This window comes from Sinohyriopsis cumingii, chromosome 9 (assembly GCF_028554795.1).
Source record: "Sinohyriopsis cumingii isolate HCF-2022 chromosome 9, ASM2855479v2, whole genome shotgun sequence".
NCBI lineage: Eukaryota > Metazoa > Mollusca > Bivalvia > Unionida > Unionidae > Sinohyriopsis > Sinohyriopsis cumingii.
The window spans coordinates 96,180,754-96,201,392 of NC_142969.1; the positions used below are offsets into that span (position 1 = coordinate 96,180,754).

General features: G+C 34.1%; 1 protein-coding gene across 1 annotated transcript in view; it reads right to left on the reverse strand.

Moving 5' to 3' along the window:
• Positions 1-1,638: 1,638 nt before the first annotated feature.
• LOC149792283 (uncharacterized) overlaps positions 1,639-20,639 on the reverse strand; it is a 51,414-nt gene continuing 32,413 nt past the window's right edge. The window contains exons 6-9 of the mRNA XM_089969552.1: positions 18,831-19,044; positions 14,453-14,601; positions 8,459-8,597; positions 1,639-3,570 (exon numbers count right to left, since the gene is read on the reverse strand). Coding sequence (XP_089825678.1) covers positions 3,464-3,570; positions 8,459-8,597; positions 14,453-14,601; positions 18,831-19,044 — 609 coding nt within the window. The 3' untranslated portion in view covers positions 1,639-3,463. The remainder of the gene's footprint in view (positions 3,571-8,458; positions 8,598-14,452; positions 14,602-18,830; positions 19,045-20,639) is intronic.

Genomic DNA, 20,639 nt, shown 5'->3' on the forward strand with positions numbered 1-20,639 from the left:
TGCAAGTTATCTCACATTTCCTCAGCATGATATAACCAATAATGTATTAAATATACCATTAAACCATTCAACTATCTTCAGTGTTAAGAATTAGTGTACTCCTGATCATTATGCTAATTCTTATTGTGAAATCAACATGTGATCATACAAATGTATAACGTTAAACTTATGACTTGGTTTATCAAACCTTTATAAACTGAAATCATAAATATTTGTGGAGATGACATGTTGAGGCCTTGAAGTATACTGAAAATTTTAAAAGTGATAAAATTCTGTGGGTCACACTGTTTACTGTAGTTTTGTTTAAAAATACTATGTTTCATGGTGGAGTGAATTTCATAGCTATTTGATAACCACTATAACAAAATTAAACCTTCGACAATTATTTTATTTGATTTTACATTATCATATACACATCATATATTAAATGCATTAATATCATCTGTAACACTTGGAAATTTTACTTCTGCACAAAGAAAAAACTGTAAAACTTGAAAAAGTCCCAAATTTAACTCAACATCTGTATAACAACAAACTGTAAAAACTTCTATAACTCACAAACACAACTACACTTTCTCAAACAAAAATCCAGTTATTATTTGATTCAATAATAATCGTCTCATGCAAACTGTGATGTTTCCTTGATTAGTCAGAAGCACAGGGATTAATCTATACAGTCATTAATTTTCCTTGTAAAATGGTTACATGTACATCCACAAAGGGCTATAACTCTACTGACAATGATTACAGCTAAACTGTGTCTAATCAATCTGTATGAGACAAAACATTTCAAAGTTTAATTCTGACAACTAATCTAGAAGGCTGGAGACTATCTGATTATGTACAGTGATTCGATATATATCCCTGAGTATTTTTGTTGTAACACCTCTATCTTATATGACCTATAAAACATTTGTAACAATCTTATTAGCAAAAGATAATGAGACAAAAATAATAAGTCTCTATCCTAGTAAGAATATAAATTTGAAAGAAAACCATCAAGTGAACAAAAAAAAAAACAAGACATAAACATTAGCCATTTACGTAATGTTCTGATCAGAGCAAGAACACTGTGAAAGAAAGCAATCAGGTCATAAAAAAAATTAGGACACTGGCCATTTACAATATGTTCTGATCAAAGCACAAACATAATTGTGAAATAAAGACATCAAGTCATAAAAAATAAATAAAAGATTTTCCATTTACATAATGTTCTGAACAAAGCAAGAACATAATTGTGAAAGAAAGCAATCAAGTCATAAAAAATAAGAGACATAAACACTGGCCATATTGTGTCTCCTTACACATCTTTCTTCATGAACAAAGAAAACTGCTCACTTCAAATGTAATATTATTCACCCAAAATGGACATGATAGCTTGTGTAAAAGACACCTCACATTTTCAAAAATGCCAAAAATATGCATGTGTGTGTTATTACTCTAACATTTTTATTTCCAAGCCCACTTGAAAATCTTTAGGGAAGGTTGAAAGTTACTTTAATTTAATCTAATATCAATTTCTTAAACATTTTCTTCTATTCGCTATTGTTTACCAGTATGATTGTTAAAAATGTGTGTCTTCTCAAGTATCTTTTTCTCTTGCTGAAGTTCTAAGAAGCTGTTATAAACATATGTAAATATTCTAAGATGTATTGGGTTATCAAAGTCAATAATACCATGACTAATGTGAAAGCCCATTTCTGTCAAAGTCTAATAATACAAAACTGAATCTGCAAAAGCCTTTTCCTGTCAAAGCCAATAATACCATAACTGATGTCAAAGACTTTTCCTGTCAAAGTCAATAATACCATGACTGATGTCAAAGACTTTTCCTGTCAAAGTCAATAATACCATGACTGATGTCAAAGACTTTTCCTGTCAAAGTCAATAATACCATGACTGATGTCAAAGACTTTTCCTGTCAAGTCAATAATACCATGACTGATGTTAAAGACTTTTCCTGTCAAAATCAATAATACCATGACTGATGTGAAAACATTTTCTATCAATGTCAACAATATCATGACTAATGTGAAAGCATTTTCCAATCAGAAATATCAAAAACATAAAAATACAACAGATTAAATGTGATAGGAGCTGTGTACTTTATTATCATACAATTAAATGCAAAATCAAATACAGCAGCAATTGTTTCTGGGGAAGTTTTTGAAACGTTTATTTAGAATGATCATTTGGGGCGAGGGGGTTCACACTTTGTTGGAATTGTGTTGCTACTACTCACCATTAACTGAAATATCCAGTGACCATTCTATGGAAATTATAGGACCCCTTCCCAATATATATCTGAGGTACTGTTGAAAATGTCAGATTATCTGTTACATAAACCTTTACCTGCCATCACACAATGTACTGCCAGATCAGGGTCTATATTGTTTGTTTTACTGATTGTTCCTAACAAACTGAATCATGTAATGCCAGATCTGGAATTGTGTGGTTTGCAGTTGTACTAAATTTATAGGCATACAGTAAAGCACATAACATGATATATCACCCCCTTGATACAGCATACAGTAAACCACATAGCATGATATATCACTCCCTTGATACAGCATACAGTAAACCATATAACATGACATATCACTCCCTTGATACAGCATATAGTAAACCACATAACATGATATATCACTCCCTTGATACAGCATACAGTAAACTATATAATATGAAATAGCACTCGCTTGATACAGCACACAGTAAACCATATAACATGAAATATGACTCCCTTGATACAGCGTACAGTAAACTACATAACATGATAAATCACTTCCTTGATACAGCATACAGTAAACTACATAACATGATAAATCACTTCCTTGATACAGCATACAGTAAACTACATAACATGATAAATCACTTCCTTGATACAGCATACAGTAAACCATATAACATGAAATATCACTCCCTTGATACAGCATACAGTAAACTACATAACATGATATATCACTCCCTTGATACAGCATACAGTAAACTACATAACATGATATATCACTCCCTTGATACAACATACAGTAAACTACATAACATGATATATATATCACTCCCTTGATAAATGATATCTGGATAACTTATACCATGTTTATAATATGAGGTCAGGCATGAATTCCATTTACTTTTTACTAAAAAAGACCCCAAAAACTTGTCTCTGTTTGCTGAATATGAAGAAATTGCAAGTGTACAAGTTATCAAGGGAAAGAGTACCAAGAAAACTAAAAAGTTTACGGAATCTTAAAATAAACAGTTTCTTGAAGATATATATGAGCACAAAGAATATCTCATAAAGTAAAGTTAACACAATAGCTGCTTCTGTAAACAAATCTGACTAGTCTGAGGCATAATACCATAATTCTATTGTAATTAAAAAACAATACTCTAACAAATTATGTCATGTCCACATGTAGAATGAAAGGATTATTATCATTCTTAGATGCCATTTCTTTATTCACTGTCAGCTCAAGAGATCTGGCCCACCTGTGGCCGTTAAGTCTGTACCTGTGGTATGTACAACAACTGAAGTACATCCATTCGGGGTTGCTGATGGATGGGTGCCATGTTCTGAAAATATTTTATACATATAATAATTATTAAACTTATTGATAAAAATGTTTTGGCTTAATTGTATTGTGTTTGCAATCAAATTCATCTATACTGCAGAATGTTACTGCATCCAATACAGTAAAGTTGGCTTTAACACCCTAAATCGCTCATCCAATATGGTAGTGTTCACTTTAACACCCTAGATCAGTCATCCAGTATAGTAGTGTTCACTTGAACAATCTAGATCACTAATCCAATATGGTATGTTCACTGAAAACTCTAGATAACTCATCCAATATGGTAGTGTTCACTTGAACACCATATATCACTCATCCAATATAGCAGTGTTCACTTGAACACCATAGATCACTCATCCAATATGGTAATGTTCACTTGAACACCATATATAACTCATCCAATATGATAGTGTTCACTTGAACACCCTAGATCACTCGTCCAATATGGCAGTGTTTACTTGAACACCATAGATCACTCATCCAATATGGTAATGTTCCCTTGAACACCATAGATCACTCATCCAATATCGTAGTGTTCACTTGAACACCATAGATCACTCATCCAATATGGTAGTGTTCAACTGAACACCCTATATAACTCATCCAATATGATAGTGTTCAATTGAACACCCTAGATCACTCATCCAATATGATAATGTTCAATTGAACAACCTAGATCACTCATCCAATATGGTAGTGTTCACTTGAACACCTTAGATCACTCATCCAATATGGTAGTGTTCACTTGAACATCCTAGATCATTCATCTGATATGGTAGTGTTCACTTGAACACCATATATCACTCATCCAATATGGTAGTGTTCACTTGAACACCCTAGATCAATCGAAATATAAATCTGTCAAACTTTTCCTGCTAGACCTAGTGCTGATTCGAGCCAGATTATACTGTTAATAACAATGAAATGTAGTACAGGTATGAATGCAGTGTAAAGCACTTGCTCAGCACATCAATATTGTTGGGATTGAACCCAGTCTGTCTCATATCCAATGGCTAGATGCGACCTACCCAAAGTTGTGTTTTCTTAGGTTTATTCAACCTCTTCCACAATAAAGACTATTTTATGCAAACATCTAATCCAGAAAGAGTCCTTGGAAAGATGAACAATATTTTCAAAATGGTTAATGTTTTGGCTATTATATAAAGTCTTCTGGTCAGGATAAACAACATTAAGGTTTTGTACTGTGGCAGCTATAATGTAAGTTTAATCAGCACAATTTTCATTCAGTAACAACTAGATTGTGGGGTGAATGTGTGATCAAGTTTCATCATAATACTCCAAGTAGTCTGGTAGTAGTAATTAATAAACTTTTACTAATACTCAGACACATACTAACAAGATTGTGACAAACACTGTATTAAGCTGCAAGAAGAAAAGGACAATAATTCAAACAACAAGAGTCCCATCTTGGGAATGACACTCTACTGTCTGAAAAGAATTTTCAGGAATTCAATACAAGACTGTTGTCATCTGTTTAACTGCAAAGTATTAAAGCTATATTACATATTCTTGAATTAAAATTTTCCAATTAGCTACTTTGGCAGTCAAATTTAATGTAAGACTGGCACCATTTTCATTTAGGACAAAGCAGACACCATTAGAAGACGTTTGGTTAAAACCGCATGATGATTTGATTATCCATTCAAGAGACTTAGTGACAAGATTTTCAATATGTTCATTATGGTAGCCAAATTTGAGGTCAGATTGGAATTGTTTTCATTCAGGACCAACTAGATATTATAATTAGTCTTTTGGTGATAACTCCATATAAATATGACTTTCCATTTAGGTGGAGTACAGATGACAAAAGCTTTAAGATGGGTGCCATCATGGTCATACTGGATGTGAGATTGGAATGAATTTGACTCAGTACCCAGCTAGATATCATAAGAAGTCTTCCGATAAAAACCTTATGCTGGTATAAGTGTCCAACTAGAAAGACTATCATTACAATTTTGAGATATCAGATTGACACAATTTGTATTTAAGAAAAACTAGACACTACAAGATGTGTTTTTGTGAACCCCATGTCGATATGACTATCCAGACTGAGGAGTAGTAGTACTAACATGATTCACATGCTGGCTCTTGTGGTGGCCATATTAGACATATGGGCATTTTTATCTAGGACTAACTTGACATCATAAAATGTTTTCGGATATACAACAGAGTGCTTACATGACTTTCTGCGCAAGAGAATTAATGATAAGATTTTCAAGATAGCTGTGGTGAAGGCCATATTGGACAACAGAACATGACCATTTTCATTTAGAACTGTCTTTGAGTCAAAACCCCATGTTGATTTGGCCATCCATTCAGGAGAAACAGCAATAAGATTTTCAAGACAACCACTGTGTCTGTCATATTGGATACCCAAACTGAATTAAATTCATTTATGTCAAACTGGACATAATAAAAAGACTTCATGTGAAAATTCCATGTCTATTTGACTTTCTGTTTAGGAGGAGAAGTGATAACAAGATTTCAAGATGGCCGCTAAGGCAGCCATATTGGATATCAGATGAGTATTATTTTCATTTAGAGCCAGCCAGACATAATAAGAAGTCTTTTAGTGAAATGTCCATGTTGATGTGACTGTCCATTCAAGCGGAGGATCAACAAGATTTACAGGATGGCTGTTCTGGTGACTATGTCAGAAGCTCAGTAGAACCAGCTTCATTTATGACTCACCAGACATCATAAGAAGTCTTCTGATGAAAACCACATTACACTATAACGTTTCATTCAGGTATAGTGATAATCAGATTTTTAATATGGCTGCTGTGGTCACCATATTGGCTGTCAGGTTGGCACCATTTAATTTAGGACCAACTAGACATCATAAGAAGTGAAAACATCTTGCTAATATTGGTATCCATTGCAGAGGAGTATTAAAACCAAATTTTCAAAACTATGGTTGTATGAACAGCACTATTTTCATTTAGGACTAACCAAACCTAGGTATAAATATGAGTGTGAAATTTTATAGTAATCATCCAAGTAGTTACAAGGACTAGCAGCGAAACAATCTGTAATAACAAAGAGACAGACTTCAGAAGACCAATGTCTGACAACAGATGATCAATGGCAGAATACTGTAAAATGGGCAATGGGCCCACTCATAAGCTCTCCTGGTCTATAAGCATTAGAAATAAAACCAGAGTGAGCAAAGTGATTTATCAATATGAGCATCTTTAGGTGAAGACTAATTTGTACCAAGTTTCATGAGAATCTATCAACAACAGTTCTCTGATGGGGCCTACATTCTATTGCCCAAAACGAATTTCCAGAAATTCAAGATAATGAGATCATGCCAAACAATACAACAGGCTACAAGGCAAAGATAATGAGATTATGCCATACAATACAACAGGCTACAAGGCAAAGATAATGAGATTATTCCATACAATACAACAGGCTACAAGGCAAAGATAATGAGATTATGCCATACAATACAACAGGCTACAAGACAAAGATAATGAGATTATGCCATATAATACAACAGGCTACTAGGCAAAGATAAAGAGATTATGCCAAACAATACAACAGCCTACAAGAGAAAGAGGGCAATAACTCTAGCAAACAACTGTGGCAGCAAGTGAGTGGTTAATATATGCATCTTCACATGATGACCATTATATTCATCAAGTGTCATGGCAATCCATCAACAACAATCCCTCAAAATGACTGGCACTCTACTAGCCAAAAAGAATTTCCAGGAATTTCAAGATAAGACAATTACTCCTTTAAACTTCTGAGTGTTGAAACGATCTCTGATATTATCCAATGATAACAAGATTTTCAAATTACCTGCTCTGTTACAGATTTTTCATGTTAATGCACCATGTTGATTTGACTTTTGGTTTTGGAGGAGTAACGATAATAAGATTTTCAAGAGAGCTGATAAGGTGGATTTCAGTATGGCACCATTTGCATTTAGGATCAATCAAACATCTTAATTAGTCCTTTTGTGAAAGCGCAATATCAATAACACCAGCCATTAAAAAGAAGTAATGAGGACAAGATTTTCAAGATGGCCATAGTGGTAGCCATACTGGCAGTCACATTGGCACCCTTTTCATTTCCAGTCAACTAGATATCATAATATGTCTTTCAGTGAAAAATCCATTCTGATATGACTAATCATTCACAAGAAGTACTGAGAACAAGATTGTCAGGATAGATAATGCAGCATCGCCAATTTCATTTAAGACAAACTAGACATGTTGTTGTTGTGGGGTTTAACGCCATTTTTCAGCACATGATAGGCTATGTATGGCGGCCAGTATTAATGGTGGAGGAAGAACCCGGGAAAACCCCAGGAAGAACCACCGACCCACGAGAAGCTACTGGCAAGCTTTCTCACATACCCACATTGGCCGAATCCTAGACTCGAACCCACGCAGACAGAGGTGAGATGGCAGTGATCTGTAACGGACAGTGCTTTAGACCACTCGGCCACTCGGGGCCCCAAACTAGACATCATAAGAAAGATCCTTTCTGGCTGAGTAACAAGACTGACAGGATTACCACATAAAGCATTACATACTATAAATGATCAGCTTTTGTTGTAATGTTATTTGACAAATCTGACTGTAATGTTATTTGACAAATCTGACTGTAATGTTATTTGACAAATCTGACTGTAATGTTGTTTGACAAATCTGACTGTAATGTTATTTGACAAATCTGACTTAAAGATGTTTGCATCTGGGTGGGTACAGCAAGCTCAAGCCCATACATGTACCTTCTTATCCTGTTTTAAATGAAACGCACATCACATCCTCAAAGTACAACATTGCTTAATGTATTTTTATGAGGATAAGTACATGTTACTACATAACAAACATTCCTTGCTGGCAACTTACCATGGACAACTTTATGGGCTGTTATGGCTCTTGTAACTTGTATTTTCTTAACAATGTCAACATATACGTCTGTTTCATCAACAATCTCTTCCTGAATCAGCTCCTCTATCACATCCTCAAGTGTAATGATGCCAACAACCTGCAATATATATTGAACAGATACACTGTAATAATTATGTCAACAACCTGCACTATATATTGAACAGATACACTATAATAATGATGCCAACAACCTGCACTATATATTGAACAGATACACTGTAATAATGATGCCGAAAACCTGCACTACATATTGAACAGATACACTGTAATAATGATGCCGACAACCTGCAATATATATTGAACAGATACACTGTAATAATTATGTCAACAACCTGCACTATATATTGAACAGATACACTGTAATAATGATGCCGACAACCTGCAATATATATTGAACAGATACACTGTAATAATGATGCCAGCAACCTGCACTATATATTGAACAGATACACTGTAATAATGATGCCAACAACCTTCACTATGTATTGAACAGATACACTGTAATAATGATGCCAGCAACCTGCACTATATATTGAACAGATACACTGTAAATATAGGTTACTGCATTTGCATGGGAAAATATGAGTTTTTCGAATGGAAATACTGCAAGACCTTGGGAGTGAAGTATATCCATCCTTCAAAACGAGTTCATATTTTCCCATACAAATGCAGTAACCTTTTTATTATATGCTAAAAAAAATTACTCTACCTAATGCTTAATTATATTAATAAAATACACTACACGAAACAAAGTAACTGAATGTATGCCACATTCCAAAATAAATACACAAGCGCATATTCATCATTACACAACAACATTATTACTGTGCAAATAACTCCGCCCAGATAAATTTGAACTTAGTCGTGCGCTCAACATAACCTTTGAAAGAAAATATCATGTCTAGTTAAAATTAAAGTATGGAGTCATATTGTGAATGAATGTGCATTGCAACAACTTTTCCATTTGATCTGGAATGAATAGATTTTGGTTTTTTTTTATAGATTCTATGAAATTTCATGATTATGGACTGGATTTATATGTGACAATTCCACATGAAATACATGGGATTAAAGAAGTGAGGGAAAAGCGTGTTGACATCTGCAAATGTGTTTCTGTTTCTGTCATTGAATGTTTGAAATCATAATGTGGAAAAATATGAAGCCTTTCAATTGCAATTATATTGGAATTTAATGCTTATTTCATTTTGAGTGCAGTAAGGAGGAAGTAGTTGCACTTATCATCGAAATTACAGTACAATTTTGAAATATGTAATCAAGATTGAGAACTTATGACATGGCTCATGTAATTTGGATTTGCAGAACTAAGAAAGTGCATTTTGAGGAAATTCAGGATGTAAAACTGCAAGTGTATTTTTTTGCCATTCTTATCACCAGCTAAAGAAGACAGTATATGACTTGTCATTTGTATATTATTTGTAAGGACCTTTCTTGCATCTGTTGTATACTGTAGCTAGCCTAAATCTGAAACATTGTATCAACAAATTTCATGTGGAATGTGCCAAAGCAGCTGGTATGTGGCAGTCCATGAAACATCTGTTTTAGTTCATTCAGAAACAAATTTAAACAACCACAACATAAAGCGCCTCTTACGCAAGTGTACATGACTTGTTTACAAATTAAAAGTGCTGGCACCTGCATCCATTGTTTGTTTACAATAGAAAGTAGTTCCTTTATGCGCATGAACGCTATATGTGTATTGGCACATGAGTTCAGTATCGGGTAATACTGAACGATTCTGACAGTGTAAAGTTAACAGAATGACAGTCACAGGATATCTCAGATATCGTTATATTATATTGTATTTCTCTTGTTTATCCATTAAAACTGTAATCACCTGACAATGACATGCCAACCAAAACAATACAGTTTGTTGTTGTTGTTGTTGTTGTTATGTGGTTTAACACCATTTTTCGCACAAGATAGGCTATACATGGCGGCCAGAATTATTGGTGGAGGAAGAACCAGGGAAAACCCCGGAAAGAACCACCGACCCACAAGAAGCTACCAGGTTAACCAGAAATCTCTTGGAAGTTGATGTATTATAATGTATTCTGAAATAGCTCCAATTAAATATATTTCTTTGCTAAGGAAGACTGCGTACTAGGATTTTTCCATAAATTCCTTTCTTAAAGTACACAAGACTTTCACATGAATGTGACATCCCAAACCAAAATGTATGCTTATGACAAGCTTGCAGCAAGCTTGCGACAAGGTAGCTGAGGTTGTGCAAGCTAGTAAGGGTGCTTGCACTAGCTTGTGCAAGCTTGCAAAAGGAATTTTTCCAAGTATGCAAGCTTGCAAAATTTTTTAAGTACCTGATGTAAGCTTGCACAAGCTTGCAATAATCAGTTGTGAAAGTTGAAAGTTGGCAGTTCTGCTTGAGATCAGTACTTCCTTAAATGCTGAAGAATACATGTTGTGACTAGATCATACTCAATATAAAAAACTATACTGTCAAATTAAAAAAAGTTACCGGTAATCTAGCTTTTATTTATAGCATCTGATAATGCACTTGAGTTAAATAATATAAATTTTCAGTAATGCAAAATGTTAAGAACTTGAATTACTTGTACTTGTATCAATATAAATAAAATATATCATTTCAACATTTCACTACGTTTAAATTTACTATGAACATTATTAATATATTTCAAAATAAACTGAATCATTTCTTGACCAAAACAAATTATGAAATGTTATTTTTCTACAAATGTCTTTTTTCTCATTTTCAAATTTTTACAAATATTATACATGTCAGAGACCTAAACAATTGAGATATTTTGCATGAAGGAAATTCTTTAAGTGATTGTACACTCAATTATCTATGCAGTAATTTTTGTCAGGGAATGGAAGATTGAATAAAAAATTCCATTTAGTAAAATCCTGTAAAATAGATAGTAATTGCTGATTGCAAAGTTATTTACAGACTAACTTAATAATAATAATAATAATAATAATAATAATAATAACAATAAGAATGAGGACTTTGTATAGCACCTAATCTTTAGAAGCTTTAAGCACTTTGCAACATTAGACAACACATATAACATTAAAAAAACCATATATAATGATATGATTACAAAAACAAATACAAAAACAAACACCATGAAATTAGAAAACACAAAAAAACATGCTGAAAATATTTAAGGTAGGAAACATTATTATGTCTTTAAGTTTGTTCTTGCAGTCCAAATAGGTGAGTTTTAAGAGCACTCTTGAATGGGATCACTGTGTCTTTGTGTCTAAGTTCAGTGGGCAATTACAGCAAGATATCTGATGTCAAGAACCTTGTAAATGCTATTTACTGACTGCACCATCAAATACAGTCTCAGTAACTCTTGTAATATTAACTTCTGGCATTAAGTTTTTGAAAGAATTGTCAATGACAATCTGCTGCCAGAAGAAGAAAAAAATATTTGTCAGTTATTTACTTACTAAATAAAAATTAAAAAATATATACAGTATTTGTTTTTCTTTGAGAGAGAGAGATGCATCCCACTTTGCCAACATTCTATAAAGAACTGAACTTCGTGAATTTTACTTGTTTAAAAAGAAATCAAATAAAACCATGGAAGATGAAATGTGGTTTTCGTGACAGAGACATTTCGGTATCGAGTCATTAAAGGCAGTTACTTCCCCCTGTTTATGGTCAGCAGACTGGTTTACGAACTCAAAACATACACACAACATATTTGAGTCGCAAGAACACAAAACAACCATTGTAGCCTCGCGTTAAAAAATTAGGAGAAATTTTCAAAGCTGAACCATCACAATTGAGCTCATTAATTCTGTACATTTCATTGCCCGCTGAAGCAATATTTGTGCATAAACCGATCCTATAACCCAAAAGATAATATGAAGTCACTGAGTTATCATGTTGGTGAGTAAACTCAAGAGTGTGTTGTATTTTTCCAATTTTTGGAACTGCAGACTGGCTGTAGCATTCGGTTTCACTTTTACGATTTAAATATGTCAAAAAATGACTTTGTAATGTTGCTTCAACCAATGATTGGGATGACAACTCTGAAGATCATTATTATTTATTGCTGTGCTTACCAAACTGCAGTAATCGATGCAGTACAGTCAGTTATTGATAACAGAGTTATGAGATTATAAAATTAAACACACACTTGTGAATCTCGTTTTCGTTATTCTTAGGGTCTTTCTTTCCTCGCATATCAAATTCAACAATTGTTCAGAGGTTGTTACAATTAATTCTTTTCATTCTCAAAGAAGATGGCAGTTATTTTATTTCAAAATGTCTTAAGGTACCTAATCAGTTTCATCTGATTTTTTTTGTTTGTTGCTGTATAAAGCTCTGAAGTGCGATTCATTTGACATGTGCCTTTCAAAATGGATGTTAAAACTAAAATTTATGAGCTCATTAAAGGATGATCTTGAATAACATTTACTGATATTTTGGACTTGATAAGTGATTCTGGAACTAAAAATGAAATGCTTTTGCCAAAGAGGTAAATATTCATTTTGTTTCCCTGGTTACATAGTACATGTTGCTATAATCCATTTCAGTGGATGATACCTGAATCACACCAGAAGCAGAGGAGGATGCAGAATTTTATTCTGAGGATTTTGTTTAGAAGAGGTTGTTCAGAGTAATTCAAATGGCAAACATTCTTTTTTCACCTAATAATTTATCATTTTGACAGATGAGAGAGAGAACCTAACCATTTCACACCAGCCTCCCCCAAATAGATTTAGTCATGGAAGTAAATTAGTAGAACATTTCTAAAGCCATACAGAACAAAAGCATAAAGAGTTTCCTCACACAGATTCATATGCTCTTATTTTTATCTGATTCAATATTAAATGATTTGATGACTTCATTCTTTTCTTTCATTGTGACAGTAAGATCTCATGCTAATTAATGTTCACCATATATTAACATTTTCATTTCAATATTTAATATTACATACTTTTCGCACATCAGGGGCTAGAAAAATGGAGGTATGTGACCATGTATAGAATAATTTAATCAATGGCATATCAGTTCTTCTGATGTAGCTAGCTAGGTAAGCTTTGTTTGCAAGCTTGTGCAAGCTTGTAATTAGTAAGCTTGTAATTGGCAAGCTTGCCACAAGCTTACATGACAAGCTCATGCAAGCTTTCCAACATCAAGCTTACCTATTACAAGCTTCCCTATTACTAGCTGACGCAAACTTGTTGCGGTTTCAAATCTAAGCTTGCTGCAAGCTTACATAACAAGCCTGCAGCAAGCTTGCTGCAACCTTAAAAATAAGCTTGCTATTTTGGTTTGGGATTGCTTGGAAAATTACAAAGTTGGCATGAAATGGTTTTGGTGCACATTACATAACACTATATATCAGGCTGATCTACTAATAATACTTAAACAATTTTTTAAACTACAACTGGTTCGGTAATGGAACATTTGATAAGTAACATTTTATTTTAAAGAAACACTGTTTTAAGTGTATAAGCCACCATATTGTTTCTTAGTTATAATACCATTTCATACGCATGTTTACATGGATGATACAGTTGCATTTATCAATCTGTTTCATCATGCACACATGATGCTGAAGGAAAAAATATCACGTTGATAAAAGGGATGTTTTCATTCGATTGCAAGATATATTCAAAAAAAATGTCAGAATGGAACTCTAATCAAAATGAAACAATCAGAACTTCAGCATGGTAACTGGCATGTGTGTAAGGGTAAAGGTTCAGTTTTTAATAATTTCTATTAAATGGCTTCATTTCAGTCATTTGTATAGAAATTTTGGGTAAACATTGCAACGTATGTATGTATGTATGTATGTATGTATGTATGTATGTATGTATGTATATATGTACATACGTACATATGTATGTACATATGCACATACATATGTATGTTGCACTGATGAATGGATAGATGGACGGATAGATGCATGCATGCATGCTTAAGCTCACCTCCTTTTCTCCTGTCAGTATCACTGGGTCTTCATCTAGCTCCTCTCCAAGTATTAGTGACTGCTTTTTATTTGTTAAATCGATAAATTCCTCTGTACTCTGTGTTGATCCAGTAGTCTTCTTGAACCTTTCTACGACAGCTAAATGACCTGTTAAAGTAAACTAGAGCTATAAGCAAACAGTGGATTACAAATGGCTGCACTCAATACAATTTGCTCTTTATGCAGTCTTAAAGTGAGACAGTATACTGCTTTGTAAATTATATTTCTCTGAGAATACTCACCTAATCACATTAACACTATGAGGTACTTGGCTACCTCCCCAATCAAACAACCTTGAGAATACAAAATGTTTGTCTTTCCTTTCTGTATTATATATATATATATATATATATATATATATATATATATATATATATATAAAACTCTTACTCATTACCTCCCCTGACCAATACCAAGTGGCTAGTTAACAGCTGTTTACCAGTTTAAGCTGAATGATACATTAATAAGGTTACTCAGATTTGAGGAGATAAGTGGGAGGATTTAATAAGGTAGTACTGTAACATGATTATATAAGTAATCGCTGAGAAACTACCTCCATCAAAAACATTCCTTGATCACAGTAACTTAAGGAGAATTATAAGGTAACAGTAGGAAATGCATGTACCTTCACCATGAACGCCCTTCAAGGGAAGAGATACATGCAGGAGAGATATAATTAATGTTGAGATCATCAACTGTTGATCTAGATGACTGGAAAAGGGAAGCCACAGGGCCAGCAGGACCATCTACAGTGGGCATATGATAGCAGACAACACATTTTTTCATCCCTATTCATGGACTGTTCAACTGTAGGCACCATCTCCATGCTGAACCTCTGCAATGTACATGCTGGTGCACATGGTCCAATAAGCCCTTGACTTGTAAATAAAGCACTCACTTGTTATCAAGATGACATTCAATTTGAATGAGTCACAGATTTAGTACTTTTTTAGCGCCAAGTATAGTTTTACAACTTCCTGTCCATATCTGACCTTAATCCTTAACTTGTAAAGACAGCACCCTCTTTGTTTTGCAATGTGACAACCCTTTGATTGAGCCATGAGTTTGATACTTGCTCATTACCAAGTAATAGAGGGAGGTATTGGAACTCCCTCTGATCTTGCCACACAACTGACATATTGTCAGTTGGATCCTGTAGTAGATTTCACAGACTGTATGAGGAATGTGTTTCAGAGCTCAAGCTCAGACTCCCCATAAGTACTTAGCAAATGGCAACAAAACCGCAGTAATGAAGTCAGAAGATACTAATGATGACTAGCTGATGATGATTTACAATGACTAGAAGACAATGAAGGATTTCAGAACTTTGACAATGAAGAGTGATTCAAGAACTTTGTACCAGATATACTGACATTTATAGGATACTGTACGAAATATTCAACACGTTTTACTTAAACAATTGAAAATACAGGTAGTGTGTGTGACTAATGACCAACATCAAGCACCAACAACACCATGTTGAAACACAAGGTCCAAGTTATAACATGTCTGCAACTGCCAAAAAATCCATTAAATTATCATCCAAATTAATAATAATGATATCAACATAAAGCAAATAACTTTGTACACAAAAATACTATACCAAGTTTGTCAATCAATGATTAAAAATCACAAAGAAACTCATGTATCTCAGGAGAAAAAGATGTACAATGTAAAATTTACTTGGCTAAAACTGGTCAACAGAATTGTGTCTCAAAGAACTTAACTAACATCTTCCTTTAACTTTTGTTCATCTAAGTATTTATAAACATGATATTTCATACTTGTATATAAGTGCTTTGCTTAATTTTTTTCCTTTTCCTAACCACTGTGAACTCTTCGTCTGGAACAGATGTGTACTATGTTATCTGAGACTGATGTGTACTTTTATCTGGGTCAGATTTCTACTTTTATCTTGGACAGATGTGTAATATGGGATCTGCAACAGATGTATACTGTTATCTGGAACATATCTGTACTGTTAATTGCAACAGGTGTGAACTGTTTAATCTGAGTGTAGTGTAAATCTGTTTCATCTTTAACTCTGCTGCATGAATGTTAATAGGTGTTTACAAGTTCTAAACTCAACCTATATATTGAACCTGTTGACAAGTTTGGGCTAATTTCCCATTGGATGACTATGTGGTTGAGTATTGCAATGTATGTCAAGTGGAGATGTACTGCAAAATGTGTCACATGGTGTATAAGTAGTGAAGTTTGTCATGTAGGATTGAGTTTGCTTAATTTTGTTCCTTCTCCTTGGATTTTTCAACTCTTTTGAATAAGTAATTGGTAGATTGTGGTGTAACATTCTATTGGACAATAAGGAAAGTTTCAGAGAAGAAGCTGGTAGATTGGGGTGTGACATTCTTTGGAATACAAGGAAAATATTCCATACAAGTAACTGGTAGATTGTAGTGTGACATTCCTTTGGCATACAAAGAAAATATTCCATATAAGTAACTGGTAGAATGTGACATGACATTCTTTAGGCATACAAGGAAAATATTCCATACAAGTAACTGGTAGATTGATGTGTGACATTCTTTGGCATACAAGGAAAATATTCCATACAAGTAACTGGTAGATTGTAGTGTGACATTCTTTTGGCATACAAAGAAAATATTCCATACAAGTAACTGGTAGAATGTGGCATGACATTCTTTTGGCATACAAGGAAAATATTCCATATAAGTAACTGGTAGATTGTGGTGTAACATTCTTTTGACACACAAGGAAAATATTCCATAGAAGTAACTGGTTGATTGTGGTGTGACATTCTACTGGCATACAAGAAGAATCTTCCACAAACTAAGTGGTAAATTGTGGTACGACTTTCTATTGGCACACAAGGAAAATCTTCCAAAGTTACGTAAAATAAATTCAGAAATATTAAGGTAATGAATTTCTTTTTCTACTAGACTGTGGGCACTGCCTATGATGTTAATAAAACACACATCCCCACTCGCCTTATGATCTGTCCCAACACCACCCAAAATATGTGAACATAAGGTCAGGTCCAAGAGGTGGATGACAAGATCCAGGGGCCAAATTTGTTGTGTAGTACTTAATTTCATGCTGATTAAGTGTATGTATAAATAGTGGGGATCTCAACAAATTCCAACTTATGACATAGGGGATAAACTCTTGGGAGAAAGGTTAAACCCTGGAGGCCAATGTTAGTTCCACATAAAAATGCTCAGTGTGTATATGGTCATATGATAAGGATAGTTTCCAAGTAATGATATAAATGCTCAGTAAGTGTGTATATGGTCATAGGATGGGGATAGTTTCCAAGTAATGACCCAAGGGATAAGTTTGTGCAGTTAAGAACAGAACAGGGGGTCAAAGTTAGTTGCATATATAATTCATCCTTTTGTGTGCAATATAAGTGTTTCTATAGTTATAGGCTGCAGATCTCTCTAAAACACTATTAAGCTGTGACCCAAGGGTCACAACTGATTGCCCCATGGGAATTACCTGGGGGCTTCATTTTAACCCCCTATTCTATGATCATTATTTTTTGTTTCCCTCACTCCTGACATCACCAGATATAACCTTTATTCTGAACTTGGAAGCATGTTGGGTTTTTTTCATGACCTATATGGGTACCCTATAGTTAATTCTATTACCCAGTAATTATGAATGGACTGGTACCCTATAGCTAATTCTATTACCCGGTAATTATGAATGGACTGGTACCCTATAGCTAATTCTATTACCCGGTAATTATGAATGGACTGGTACCCTTTAGCTAATTCTATTACCCAGTAATTATGAATGGACTGGTACCCTATAGCTAATTCTATTACCTGGTAATTATAAATGGACTGGTACCCAAGTACCCATCTGACAGCTTTAGGTGCATTACATTACAAATGCACACACTCAAGCACACATACAAAGATATCAGTAGTATTAGTAATTCCATCCTTTTCTCTAAAAAACGTTGGAATAATGATTAGGACATAATAAAATAAAAAGCACAATAGTAAATTTATAGTCATAGAAATAAATGGCATGATAAAACACCTTTTGACAGTCTGTTTTATATCAATGACAGAATAATATTATTCAAGTATTTTAATCAATAAATAATATAACTATATTATTTTTAAATTTAAAATCCTTAAAAACAAATGGGCTATTTGATCCAAATTGACATCAATAAATCACTATAATTTTTTCATTACAAATTGTCATTGACTTAGGTCACAAGCAATAGCTCCATACTCTTTCAACCACAAAACCCCCATGTGATAGTGAAAACCCCCACTGATGTCAAAATTACATGGATATTACTTTTTTCTTGTTAGAATTTATACAGTATACTTTACCTTTCCCTGTTTGGAAAACATTCAGTAGATCAAAAAGCGGCATTGTTTCATCCACATGAAGCACTTCTCTTAGTAGGCCCCTCTGCTGGAATTCTCTTACGGGAGTTGCCTTATTAGGGTCTATTCTAATGAGAGTTTTCATAAGAATAAGGCCCATAACATTGTCCCTGCTTCCTTCATAGACTGGTATTCTGGATCGGCTATGTTCTAAAAGCTATACCAAACAAAAAACAATCCATTAAATCAGCAATAACATACCTTACCTGAGAAATGTTTAGTAGTGTTCATCAGCCAGCATACACATTAAATAATCATGCGGAAAATAAATTCTGACAAAAGTATCCATGACAATAAAATTTTGACCCCTATTCCAACTGAAGTTTTTCTTACCAATTTTGATCTGTACTTTTTAAGAACTTTTAATCAGAATTATATAGCCAGAATTTCGCTCATGTGCCACTAAATCATATTTTTTTAAAATATAATTTTTCTTACAAATCTAGTTAAGAAACTATTATCAGTCCACCCCCCTGAAGATAGATTTTACTGGTACTGTGTAAAAGTCACAGGCTTTGAGTAACCTTGGAGCAACAGCAAGTATTACACGTCGCAGGCTTTGAGTAACCTTGGTTTGACAGTATTACAAGTCTCAGGCTTTGAGTAACCTTGGAGAGACAACCAGTATTATAAGTCAAGGCCTCACATAAAAACCATGCAGTCAACTCATCTAATTCCAATACTAATTGACATGTACAATATATGGTTAACCTGATATGGGTAACCTATAACTACACCACTCCCTCGATAACTCGCGCACATTGGGGTCCAGAAACATCGACTGCACTATAAGTGAGGCGCGAGTTATCGAGGGACCTATAAAATAAGCCCAAAACCAATGAAGTGATTGACGACATAACGGAGAAATAAGGGGGGGGTAAGACAGATTATACTGTTGAATACTCACTTTATAATCGTTCTGAGATTAAATGTTAATAAATATCTCTTCATAACGGTGTACTTTATTATTTCCTCATAGGACAACATTAATTTCAGGATAAATTACAGTATATTGAGGCGATCATTGAAAACATTATTCCACGTGGTTTCCGTTCGCTTAACATGTGTACCACTTCACACATTGTGTACTACGTCACTAATTTTTATGTTGAATTGGATCCATTCTAGTTTTATTGTTTGATCCAAATTAGACATTTTTTTATATACAAAAGATCGACTCTTTTCGAGAAACAGTGTCGATCGAACGATAGATAGATAAATATTTTTGAATGTGATAAAAGTAAAATGGAAAACAAAAAAAAGGGGGTTTATCAGTACAGACGTATTTAATTGGTCCACAAATTTAAAACAACGTAAATTTGAACAAGTTAATACTTGCCGTTTGTGCCACGCTTGACAAATATCAATTCACTTTTTGAAAAAATCAGTTATTTTTTTGTGTGTGTGTTACTCCTTGGTTTCTCTGCCGCCGAGCAAAATCCCTCAGATTTCTCAACTGCATGAGCTTTACGTAGTCAACATTTTGGGTCTCCAGCCACCTTATGGCAATATCAAAATATTTGATTGCTTCCTGTGCAGAGGGGTGGGGGTGCATCATCTGCGTCTGCATCACTTTCAACAGTTGTGTTACTCCAGTTAGAATCGTCTTCTGCTGCAAATTTGTTCGCTATAGAAATAATTATAGTTTCATCTCACATGTATTCGGTTGTGGGGCAATCATTGTCAGCACAAATCCACTCCTCCATATCATCAAGAGAAACGACCATCTCAGGACCATGAGTCTGTAAGAAT